Source organism: Corvus cornix, chromosome 2 (assembly GCF_000738735.6).
Source record: "Corvus cornix cornix isolate S_Up_H32 chromosome 2, ASM73873v5, whole genome shotgun sequence".
NCBI classification, from domain to species: Eukaryota; Metazoa; Chordata; class Aves; order Passeriformes; family Corvidae; genus Corvus; species Corvus cornix.
The window spans coordinates 24,176,311-24,189,005 of NC_046333.1; the positions used below are offsets into that span (position 1 = coordinate 24,176,311).

General features: G+C 40.1%; 1 protein-coding gene across 14 annotated transcripts in view; it reads right to left on the reverse strand.

The window, feature by feature from the left end:
- The window catches only part of TNS3 (tensin 3), a 219,277-nt gene that overhangs the window by 126,434 nt on the left and 80,148 nt on the right, over nucleotides 1-12,695 (reverse strand). For 13 of the 14 annotated variants that reach the window (XM_039548564.1, XM_039548558.1, XM_039548563.1 and 10 more), the window contains one exon: nucleotides 8,211-8,252. The exons of the other annotated variant lie outside the window; for it this stretch is intronic. In XM_039548564.1, coding sequence (XP_039404498.1) covers nucleotides 8,211-8,252 — 42 coding nt within the window. The remainder of the gene's footprint in view (nucleotides 1-8,210; nucleotides 8,253-12,695) is intronic. 14 annotated transcript variants of the gene reach the window in all.

The window sequence follows — 12,695 nt, forward strand, 5'->3', positions numbered from 1 at the left end:
TGCCCTTTTCCAGTAAAAACTCAAGCCATGCAACTCTCTCCTTTAACACACTCTGTATTGCTTCTTTTACCACTGTTGGCTCCTGCACCTAGTACTGGGCTCATCACAGAGTTTGTTATGCCAACTTTCTCAAAAATTAGGTTGTCAGACAAAACCGTCTCAGAGTCCCCTACAGGCGAAGCATGATACAGAAGCTAAGAAACAGTCTTATATTTAATTCTGCATCATTTTCACCAGGTCACAACAGTCACTAGACATAAGGTTTACAGTATAGCCTGCTGTCAATGCATGCATAGGAAGTGGGCCAAGCAGTCCAATTAAACTAAAGCACAGATTGAACAAAACAGACTTTTGAGATCAGCCCTGTTTATTCACCTTTTTTTGACACCACAGAGTGTGAATTTCTTTATGGATTACCTGGCTTGCCTCAAATAGCAGGCTTGCGCTTGTCCCAGGCAGCAAACAGCATCTCATACCTTTACAATCTTACTTTGAGCTGCTTCACAGCTTCAGAGCAAAAACATGACAAAGGTATAGTACAGGCCATTTCACACCATGGGGCACAGAGGTGGCATTGAGACAACTTCTCCACAAGTCCAGAAACAGAAGGAATAAGAAATAAATAACCTTTCTGCTAAATCTGCATCCCCTGTTCTATGATGAAAGGCTGTCTCTCAAAGAAAGAAATGGAGAAAATCATGTTAAAAAAAATGCCTGCAAAAAAGGAAGTATCTGTAAAAAAAGTCATTATCTCAGCTAGATGATCATTCTCAACTTTTCCAAGAACAGAATAAGGAAACTTGGGTTACAGACAGTAGGCTTACATAACTCAGTAGGCTTACATACTTCATAGGCTAAAGTCCTCTGTAGTAGAGCTTCTGACATCAGAAAGAGTATGAAAAGGACAAAGGATGAAGGGAGTTCAGTTTTGTCCCAGACAAATTCATTTGCATTTTTGCAGTACCACTGAGTTACTACACAGCTCTGGAAAAATAAGTAAATCAAAAACCTAATATGTGAACTACTAGTTTCCAACACCAAAATAAAATGTGGGCCACACATGGGCTTAGAAATACTAGGCAGGATTTTGACTTGCCCCTTTTGAGACTAGAATCAAAGACAGGCTAAGGAAGACAAATGAAAAATCAATCAACTGCCTTTCCTAAGCCCCTGTTGCTGGCATACAGTAGTATTAGTAGAATAATACAGTATCTGCTTAAAAGTTTTCTCAGCAGAATATAAGAAATCCTGGTTTCAAGGACTGGGTTGTTCTAAACAGCTGAATCAGCTGCACATCAACCATATATATGTTCCTTTGACGAACAGCACTACTGAAAACTCAGGGCTACAAGATCTGGCATGCATTCGCGTAGCTCATCTGTTTCTCTCCTGGGCTCCTTCTTGAATGAAAGCATTAACAGGCATAAGGATCAATGAGTAGAAACTACAACTATCTGAAACGTAAATCAGTGATGAATCTGTGACTTAAAGGTATCAGGACATATTTTGGAAGAATGATATGGATCTACTTCAGATAGAAGTATTTTATTTGTGGCTATAAGCAACAGAGAATTTGATTAGCTAATATGCATAAAATTACATGGGTTTTACACAGATTTTAACCATCTTATGAAACTTTTTTCCATGTGATTTTTCACCATTCAAACAGCATAAATAAAAACATTAATAGAGAGACTCATCAGCAGGACACTTGAATGCATTTGAACCAGATCTGTGATGTATTTTCATTCTCCAAGCCATGGACAGGAATCAGAAGAAATTCTCCAACCTATTCTAAGGCACAGTGTAACAGTTCTATATTCTCCAGCATACTGCAGAAAAAGACAGGGCAATGAACTACACTGATTGTTTGACTGCTCACCATAATAACTCCTTCTGACACAGTGAAACATGTTGGATGTTTTGGATGAGAACCAGAATTTGCATAATCTTTTGGCCTCTGGCTTTAGAATGATTCCAAGTGCAGAAAATATTTATGCCTTGTGAATACAAATGTTTCTATGCCATTGTGTATCAATTCCTGTAGTAAATATTAAAAATTAATTTTAAATATTTTTTAGTTGACTCCACAGAAGAGATTTATTTCCACTGCAAGCAGCTATTTGTTTGAGAGCAAATTTAGTTTTGTTTTGTATACTGTGGTCCATAAAAATCCTGATCTGTTCCCTTGTGTAGTGTAACAGCAGGAGTCCATACGGATGTGCCCCTTGCAAGTGTCTGCAGAACTTATAAATCCCAGCTTGCTTTCTCTCTGCCAAAATCTATCCTGACTCTTAGCTGCTGGCAAAGCTGCTCCTGTGATTATTTCCTACAACATTTCAGCCAAAACTGCCAGGCTCCCCAAACAAGTTCACTGTAGGGCTTTGTAATCTGCCTCAGTTTTAACAAGTTTGTTGGACCCTTGGATATAGAGTTCTATCTACCAATCTGCCAGGGCAAGAAGAAACTAACCAGGCAAGAAGATTATCTTCCAACTCATTTAGATTCAAGAAAACGGCCCTGCTCATGGCCTGAAAGTTCCTTGTACAGTTGGGTTGTCTATCCATTGTTTGGTCTTTTCTTAAAAAACTGAAATTCATAACAGAGAGAAGGCACATAGCACATTTTTGCTACTAAGGACTCTTTAGAAGAAAAGTGAGTGCATGTAAAGTCATGAGGTATAATTGTGTCTTACTTAGTGTAAAATTTTACAGGTATACATGCTCACATTTAGAAAATTGTATTTCTGAAGCCTTAGTTCTACAATATCTCAAGACTAGGAGTTCACACAAAGCTTTGTGAGGTTAAAACCTAGCCCTAATTAGCACTACTGTCTTTTGCACACCTGCCTGCGTGAATCAGAGTTTTGTCAACACTCAAATTACTGTGTTCCAATACAAATCTGTGGGGAAAATTAATATATCCATGTTGCAGTGGGGTCTCCTGCAACATGCATTAGACAGTGGGGCCCGTGGAAAGAAATAGGGACTGATTCTTCATAGATGTTTCAGAGATCTTTATTCTCCAGCCACATGGCCGGGGGACTGCCGAAGAACTGAGCAATCACAGGACAACCAGGGTCCTTCCCGGGCAGGGGAACACAAAATAACCAATGGGGAACAGGATTGACCAGGGAGTAGGGAAACCCCTTAGGCCATGCCTCTACTCCAGGGTCCCCTCCCCCCGGACCCCACGCCAGGGGGGGAACCCCAACACTTCACCCTTTTGTTTTAACTAAAAGAGATTTAAAGCTTAACATTGAAAACAACTGGATAAACATAAGATAACAAGAACAATTTCAAAAGAAAACAAGCCACACTCCTGAGTCTCTAAATGTCCAAGCAGATTTTTTCTCTAGAACATCTTAGGGCTGGAAGAAGGGAGACAGGACTCTCTGAGCATGCTTTGTGGGGAAACTGAGGCAGGAGAGGGTTTCTTCCATTTATACCTGTTGAAACTTTAAACAACAATAGTTAATTCTTTCACCCCCCCCCTTGTCATCCCGCACTCGGCATTGGAAAGGGATTTTTGGAAGAACAATTGGTAAAGGCATGGTTTTGTGAGGGAAACCATGGGTGAAAAAATGGATTAGAAATACACTGGGGATAATAGGATATTGGATAAAAGGGAAAGGTAGGATTGGGAAAGGGAGACTATATGGGTTGCTTATAATGGGGATATTGTCTGACATGACTACGATTTGCAGCATGTATACTGCCTTTCACAGAAACACCACCAGGCCCGGTAACATTTGCTGCTTGTGGGCCTTTCCTTCCTTGTATAATCTTAAACTCTACTACTTCTCCGTCTCCTAAGTTGGGGTATATTTTTTGGGGTTATTCTTCATAATGGCAGTACGATGAATGAATATGTCTTCTTTGTTGTCACATCTCGTTATAAAACCATAATTTTGTTTGATATTATGCCATTTTACTGTTCCTAAAACCTTAGCTACGATAATTTTTTCTTTTTTCCATGTCGCTGCTGTTTTTTGTCTCGCTGTGCTCCTGCTTTCACTTTCGCTTTTGCTTGCTCCCGCGTTGGAGCTGCCAGAGCTGCCAGGGCTGCCCATGTCTGCGCGCTCTCACCGCAGAGTCTCGACTTCTTGGGGTCACATTCAGGGCCGCACGGGCCGGGCCAGGCCGCGCTGCTCAGCTCCCCATGCGCCGCCGCTGCCGCCATCTCTGGTCACAGCTGGGCTGCTGCTGCCTGGCATCGCGCCCACGTCTTGGCTGGGCCTCCGTGCGGCGGCCACCCCGCGCCCTGTAAATGACTCCATTCCGGCGTGTGTTTTGCCTATGCGCAGCTCTGCTCCACCACCATTTCCGCTGGCCATCGCCCGTGTGCCACCCCTCTTGGCCGGGCGTTCTCGGGGCTCACTCCACCACACGCTGTGCAGGGCCAGGTGGGCACCACCAGGTCCACTCCATCGCGCTGCTCCCGCTGCGCCTGGGTCCACTGCCAACACCACAGCTCGCACTGGCCCGCCCGCACGCGGGAACTGCCTTGCCGCCGCCCACAGAGCACTCGGCACACGTGGCCGAGGCCGCACGGTGTCTGAAGCATGTTTCCCTTCACAAGGACACAGCTGATATTGTTCAACAGTCTCCGTAATTAGATAATATTCACAGAAATATTCTTCCATCGGCATATATTTTGACTCAGAAATTAACTATGTCCAAACATTCTTCCAAAAGTCTTTGGTAAGAATCAAGTCCCAAGGAACGTAGAAAAAGGTTTTAAACAACCATGCCAGGAAGTGTCTCAGTTCTTTTTGAGCCTGAATTAAGCTAAAATTTACATATTGCTGTTCAAGAATCTTTTCCAAGTTTAAGATAAATGTCCCCATGCGGATTGGACAGCCATGAGTCTTTCCACGGTTCCTCCATAGTTTATGGAACAGCAAAACAAAAGCAAGAAGAGAAATCCAGAGAGTTTACTCACAAATCATAGTCGCTGTCTCCAGGGATCAGTATGCAGCCCGCATTCATCACCATCTGTTGCAGTAGGGTGTCCTGCAACATGCATTAGACAGTGGGGCCCGTGGAAAGAAATAGGGACTGATTCTTCATAGATGTTTCAGAGATCTTTATTCTCCAGCCACATGGCTGGGGGACTGCCGAAGAACTGAGCAATCACAGGACAACCAGGGCCCTCCTCGTGCAGGGGAACACAAAATAACCAATGGGGAACAGGATTGACCAGGGAGTAGGGAAACGCTGTAGGCCATGCCTCTACCCCAGGGTCCCTTCCCCCCAGACCCCACACCGGGAGGGGGAACCCCAACATAACCATATGTAAGTATTACTATATTAAGTGCTAGGTAAGGAGATTGCCTCAACTGACTAAAATAATATATGTGCTCCAGCTTCTGTTGTAGCAGAGTTTCATAATTATGCTAGAGCTTTGAAACAGCTTCCTGAATGAGTACTATCCACAGGCATTGTAATGAAGCACAACAGACATAGCAGAGTGTAAAGATTTCTGCATTAATTCACATGTACCACATTGTGAGGCTCTGCAGAAGTACTGTATGGCACAACCCAGTAGCACCTAATACAAAGCTTCTGTATGTATGCACTCTATTTCCTGTAAAGAGATAGTTAATATGCAGAGTAGAAAAGAAAAAAGGTGGCGGCAGAGGGAAAGCCTTCAGAGTGGATCTCCTGAGTTTCTCTCAGACCTAGTTAAGATGCAAGAGATCAAAACTGAAGTGAACTTTCACCGCAAATTTAGAGCACCTCTTAACTAACAGAAAATTATATGCACACAATTCTTGAATAGAAAGTGACAGAATCATTTCTGCTAGCCTTTGGCTGAAACAAGAAGTTCAATTTATTTCTTTCAAATACATTAATATTAAGAATAAAATAACATTGCGGTCCATAAGGGCATGAGGAAGCCCTCTAAATGTAAGAAAATGCACTTCTGATTTCCCAAGTAAGAATGTGCTATCCATGCCTCAAAGCTACCCTGAACACTAGAATGAAGCTAACAAAATTTTGTATTCGAGGTAGTGTCACAACCAAGTCAAACTGTCTTGGCTGATGTTCACACAGCTTTCCTATAAAGCAGTAAGGGCTGACACTAGAAATATTCCATTAGCAGACACATTGCCAGGAAAAAGTAAGAGAGCTTTACTTTCCTGGACCAGATGCCATGAAATAATATGCAAAGGAGAGAGAGAAAGGAGAAGAAATCCCAGAGACACAAAACTGTTAAAGCAGCCTCTTCCAATTTAGTTAATAAAAAAAAGGAGAACAAGCATGGCATAAACTTAGAAGGAAAAGAACAGAAAGACAAGGGATGCACCTCCCATTAGCACCACACAGATGGGATGTGTGCTGCAGTCACAGAACCAGACTTGCAAAACCCTCATCCAAGCCTCATCTCATGGCTGCATCCAGCCCCACTGTCTGGAGACAGCAGTCTGTGAATCACCTAGCCTTGTAGCTTTACACCTCCTCTTTTTTCCAAATAGAAATCTGTGTTTCAGATTGGACCTTTCTTCTGCACTTTAATCCACGTCAACCTTTGCTCCTGGAATATACTGGTCCATAGAAAGTAACTACCAACAATTTCAGGAAGCTCGCTAATGGTCAAATAATAATCAATGCAAAATGCAATAAAACAAAAGGCACAGCTGAAAAAACATTGCTTGCTATTAAAGCTGCTTTCAAAATGCTGTGCACAAAGTATCACATGTACAGAAAAAAAAAGCCAAGAAACATGATCTTGGCTTGTGTAACAACCAGTAGAAACAGGAAACCCTCCGAAGTATTCAGATGTAATACAAAGATGCTAAAAACTTCCAACTAGAAACTAGATCAGAGAATGATCTCATTATTTTGCTTCACGTTTGTTTCACTATAAGCAGCTGTCAGAACCAATTATTCACGTGCAAATAACTGAGAAGTTTGCTCTTTTCTGATTTTTTAATTTTAGTTAATTTGTCTAGTTAAGGAAGAGAACAGTGAACTGAAAGGAGAAACAATCATGTCACTAGGCATTTTAGCTGGTCTCAATATCAAATATATTTTAGAATTAGAAATAATTCTAATTTTACTGAAACAGTGTCAATAATAGCATGAATCCAACACAGAGATACACTTGGTTGTAGAAAAACATTTATTGTCAGTTAAAGTAAACGAACTACACTGCTAATACAAATGTAACCTCTTTGAACATCTCCTGTCTACATAGGTAGTCAGAGATCAGAACTCTTCATGCCCTGCACAGAGTGGCACCAGCAGAAGCCTGCAGCACTGAACCATGGACAGCATAGCAAAATAAATGCAATGCACACAGGGCTAACACTGTGAAACAGATGCTCATTTATTGCAATAGAGAGCTGGTATGAAATTGAACAATAAATTGGTGAAGATCATGTGCATCTTGCAAGTCCTTTCTTCTGTCCCTTTTAAAATTTTAGCCTCATTTTCACAGTGGCGAATCAAACACCTCTATGACAGTTGCCTACTAGCAGATAGTTAACTATAGGCATCTCTCATGATTTATTTAAAAATCTACAAGATTTGACATCTATGTTAAAAGGTAGCTCCAAAGTTGACATTTTTGTCTTATTTCTTTTACAGAAATTGTGCTAAAAGTATACTTGTAAGTGCTGTCAGTATTGAAATGGGCTACACTTCCTATTTGCAGAATTTTCTACATCAATTAGACAGCTGGGTTCTATTGCACTTCAGTAAATGTAATTAATACTACTTTTACGAGGAGTACTACAGCCATAGTAATAAAGGGTTGGGAAAGGGCACTTAATTTGTTTTTTAAATAACATGGCATAATAACTGGAACAAATAAAAGCTAGAAGATCAATTTCACATTGAACACAATACAAGAATTAATATTTTACTTGCTGAAAAAAGATATCTCTTGACTTTCTGAACACCCCTGAATACAATTCAGTCTATGAAGATTATAATATTTCCCTTTATTTCTCCCCTGCTTGATTTAAAAATAAGGAATGCAGAGTTCATTTCATTGTTCCTGAAAAAATTCAGTGGTGGAAAAAAACACTAATGGTCCTAATCAGAAGCTAATTTCACACAGTACAGAAACCAAAGTCCGTACTTTGAAAATGGCTAGCAACAAGTGCTTTGTGAAGATGTAATACAAATAAGCAGCCACAAGCAGGAAAATAAATCAGGCCAAGTAAAAGAAAAATGAATAAATAAAATAGAATTACTTACACTTCTGCTTACATGATTTTTAACCACTTCAGAGTTATTAGCCTGCAAAAGGAGAAAAGTTCACACAACTGACTTTAATTCTCCAGATAGTTTAAGCACATTCTAAGAAATCCAATCCTAATGGCGTACACACACATACACACACACAAAAAAAAATCATTCAGAAGTACATATTCACTCTACAGTATTAATAAGCAAACTACCTTTCAAACAGATATGGAAAATTAATTAATTTTGCATTATTGTCCTGTATATTCAGGTCTTATATGACAGTACTCAGCTACTGAGAGTGTTTATTCCAAGGTATAATGTCCATGGAGATGTACATTGCTAACCACATCTTCCCTTTTGCATTTTAACCCAATCTCTCATTTTATGCTTTTTCATGAAAACAGATACTTGGGTGGATATGAATGAAATGAACTGCTGAGAATTTTCTCTAAGTACTCTACAAAAAAAATCTCCTCAAGGCTTTAAAACAAGCTAAGTTGTATCAATAGAGATTTACAACAAACCTTTTAAAAGAAAAGAGCCAATTCATTACTACAAAAAACCTACAACTAAAAGTGGTACAACTGAAAGTGGTACAACTAAAAATTGGCCTCTAAATCCTGCTGTTGGAAAGACATTTTGAACTGAAGAGGCAGTTTCATAACTGTCAACTTTTTTTGGTAGGTCACTGGACTCCAGATTCTAGACTCTAGTTAAAAATCTCAACTGGAAAGAGCTATAGGTTTTCAGAGTATAAATTACAACACCTGCAACACCTTGCTTAGTTAAATGAACCACACGCAGTTTACCAGGGCATACATCCTACATCAACCATAATGCTTACAATGTGAGATTGGCTCACAGTTAATCCATGAGAATATGCTTTGAGTTTGTTTGATTTTTTTTTTACTCAAGAGCTTGACTTACCTTGTCAGCTATCAAATCTCCACAGTGTTGGAAGTACAAACCTGTCAGTCAGAACAACTAACATACAGACTGACCAGTGCTATTAATTCAACCCATGAACCCTATTGTTTGAAACGTCAAGGTTCTTCTCAGCAGATTAAAGGTGATACATAGAACAAACAAGTGTATAACTTTAGTTACTATTATGTCACAGTCTAAGCACACCCACTGCTACTTAGCAAAAATACACAGACCCAAATAGAAAAAGGCAAAACACACAAAATACAGTTTTTGATTCACTTAGAAATCTCCATACAAAGAGACTCCATGAGGTTCATGACCAGAGCATTTGGGAAAACGCACTGCCCACTTTGGCCCTTCACCAGAAAGTTCATACATAAGCTGAACTCAGCACCCACCCTTCCACAACAACTACATAGCCTATTTGTGTAATTGTGTATAGAGACATAAATGGGGTTCACACCGAATGTGTGCCAGTTAAAAGGAGTTTTGTCCGTATATTTTGGCATTGGATTGGTATAGTCTGGAAGTTTTCTAGGGTAGCTATCAGGTGGAATATGGAATAAGAAGCGAGAAGCTCTTCTCTTTTCTTTTTTAATGTTTTGAATTTGCTCTCCAGTTTGTCAAGCTTCTACTGAAATGTCTCATATTCTCTCACTCTGCTAGAAGCAATAGCTCTCTCCACTTTAGTACTGAGAGGAAACACAGGAAACACAGGGCTTGACATAACTATCTCAACTAGCAGGATCCCACTGTTTCTTTTTTCTTCTGACTTAAAGGGAAGAGTGCTGAAATGAGGTGTGCTGAAAGAACCATCTAAGGTAAACAGATGAGTCAGTATATGCACAGAGTGTGTGTATGTATGTATGTATGTATGTATGTAATAAGGGTGTACACTCAAGTCTCCATATGCTCCCATCACAGCTTTAAAATGGTTGCCCCCAAGCCAAATACTGCTACTCCTGCTGCCTATTCATCAGCTGTAGGACTAAAATTACAAATAAACTCCTTCACTGGCTAACTACTGTGGTACATTTGTTTGAGATGTGGATGATCCAGCTTCAAGTCTCTGACTGGACACATATGAAGAGGGGCTTTGAAAGTATATTCAAATAACCAAGCTAAAGATCTTAACCAAGACTACCAGTCCCATTGAGATTGAAGACTTAAACTTCAAATTTCTAAAGTTCTAGTGAAGGCTTGACCTTTCTTCTTGAAACTTCATCATTATTTACTACACTAGCATGGGGTGACCACTCTAACCACTCTAAGAGATAGCTTTGCCAATTATAAATCTTTCTGGTTTCAAGTCCTAAAAAAAAAAAAAATTGAAAGAGATCACACACAAATCTATGGGACATCCAAGTGAAAAAAGTAAAGCAAAAAAAAAAAAAAAAAAAAATTAACCGGAACAGCCAAACTGATTTAAAAATCTCTGTAACGAAACTGTGTAAGTCCTCCCTTCCCTCCTTTCCTATTCATCTCATGCCTGCTGTTTCCAGTTTATGAGTTCTCTTCCACATGGAAGACATACTGCCATAGGCAAAAGATGTGATACTTCACATGGAAAACATCACCAAATATTAAAATATCTCATCACATCATTTTTGGGGTGTTTTTTTCTAATACTATGTGTAGAAGGAGGTTGCCAAGAGGGAACTGTGATCTGTACTAGGAGAATTATTTTCCTGATGTAAAACTAGAAGTAAGAGACAACAGGAAATTTGATGCCTATCACATTTCATTAGCCCCATGTGCAGTCATTATTCTTTGACTCAATCTAAGATACTGAACACCATGATAACAGTATACTCAGTATATTATGGCTAACATGCATAACACATGTTCATGCTTATGACCTTACTGACATCATGGAAACATACTGGGATTACTCCTGTAGGAACCCAGAGTGCAGAGAATATTTCTCTGCCTGTTTTGAAGGGTTTCTATCCCCCTGAACAACACTGTTTTGACCTTCATCCATGGAAAAAATTGCCAACTATCAGACAAGAACTAGAAAATACAATGTTGTGAATTAGGTGATAGACTACTATGTAAGATTGTCACAGGGTGAAAAATTTAGAGGTTTTGGGCTTCTCTTTGTAGTAAATAGATAAGAGCAAAAAACATCAAAATGGAGGATTGTTGTTGTTCTCCAAACCTTCTTTTTCTTCTACTACTCCATATTCTGCAGTAAAAGTAATTTGGGATAATTGGACAAAAAATTCCTCAGTTCCTGGCTGTGTTACTGAATAACACAGTAATAACTGTGTTATATAGTTCAGTAATAACTGAATAATTGGTAGGAAAGTGAAAATAATATACGTTTTTAGTAACCATTGGTTAAATTATCTTTAAAAGGCTGTGTAAATCTTGATAATTAGGCTTTCTCCTGCATTCTCTGCTCTGTGCTGTGTCTGGGTCATGCTAGTGACTCTGTTTCTCCGATAAGACTTAATAAACAACTATCTAGCAGCAGTGAAGGCTGAAAGCCTCCATTTGTCTCTCGAACTAACTCCTGGCAAGGACTTTAAAAACTCTCTCCCATCAGGAGAGATTTGATTTACGCCACGGGCTGTGGCAACTCCTATGACTGGAGTTTTGGAATGGAAGGGTACAGGCTCTTTAGGAAGGACAGGCAGGGACGATGAGGAGATGTAGTGGTTTGGTCCAAAATACTCATTACTGTTTATCTGCTGTGAGATAAGAATTAGGAGAAATGCAAAGCAGGCACCAAACTTGAAAGACTATAAAGAAGTTTATTAACAGACCTAAAACAGGGGAAAAAAAAAAAAAATTATACCACCTTCAGAGCTCTCCTCCTCCCCCCACCTTCCTCCCTTCTCCCACTGACAATGTAAAAAGACAACCCATAAGATGTTCAGTCTGTTTACCACTTCCATAATAACCTTCTTCAGTCCATTTAGAAAGAGAAGTCTCTTCTTGCTCATGCTATGAAAACAGCATCACAACGAGACAGCCGCCCACTTCCAAATATTGTTCAGTCCATTTAGGAAGAGGAGTCTCTCTGCCTGCATGTGAGTCCTTTCCCCCGACTTGCAGCTTTTCCCGCAACTGCTTTCAAGGGTCCGCTCTTGAAGTTTTTTGGGGTACAATTTTAAGGTTGAGCCGTTCAGAAACAAAAACAGAGGCCCTTCTCCTTCCCTGGGAGCAAAGGGTCTTCATCATCTTCATCGTTAGGACTATCTCTGGGAGCATCTCTAGGGACTGAGGTTTTCTCCTTTCCCATTTGGAGCAAAAGTCCTCATCTGGTCCATCTCTCCCTGTCCAAACTTCTCATGAAATTACAGCTGCTTCAGCATCTGCCTATCTTGGCGCAGGTGCTTTTGCTTACGAGTTGAACACTCCACCCCCCATATCTTCATGAAATTACAACGGGGTACTTGGATATATCATAGCTTCACAACAGACTTTCAGCTTTAAGCATCTCCTCTCTCTCTTCCCTCAGGTTTTCAGCTCTTCAGAGCAATAAAAGGGTTAATCTCACCTCGGCCTTGCAGCTTTGCAGCTGGAATGTTGAATTTTTCTTATCGCAGTGGAGAGGGG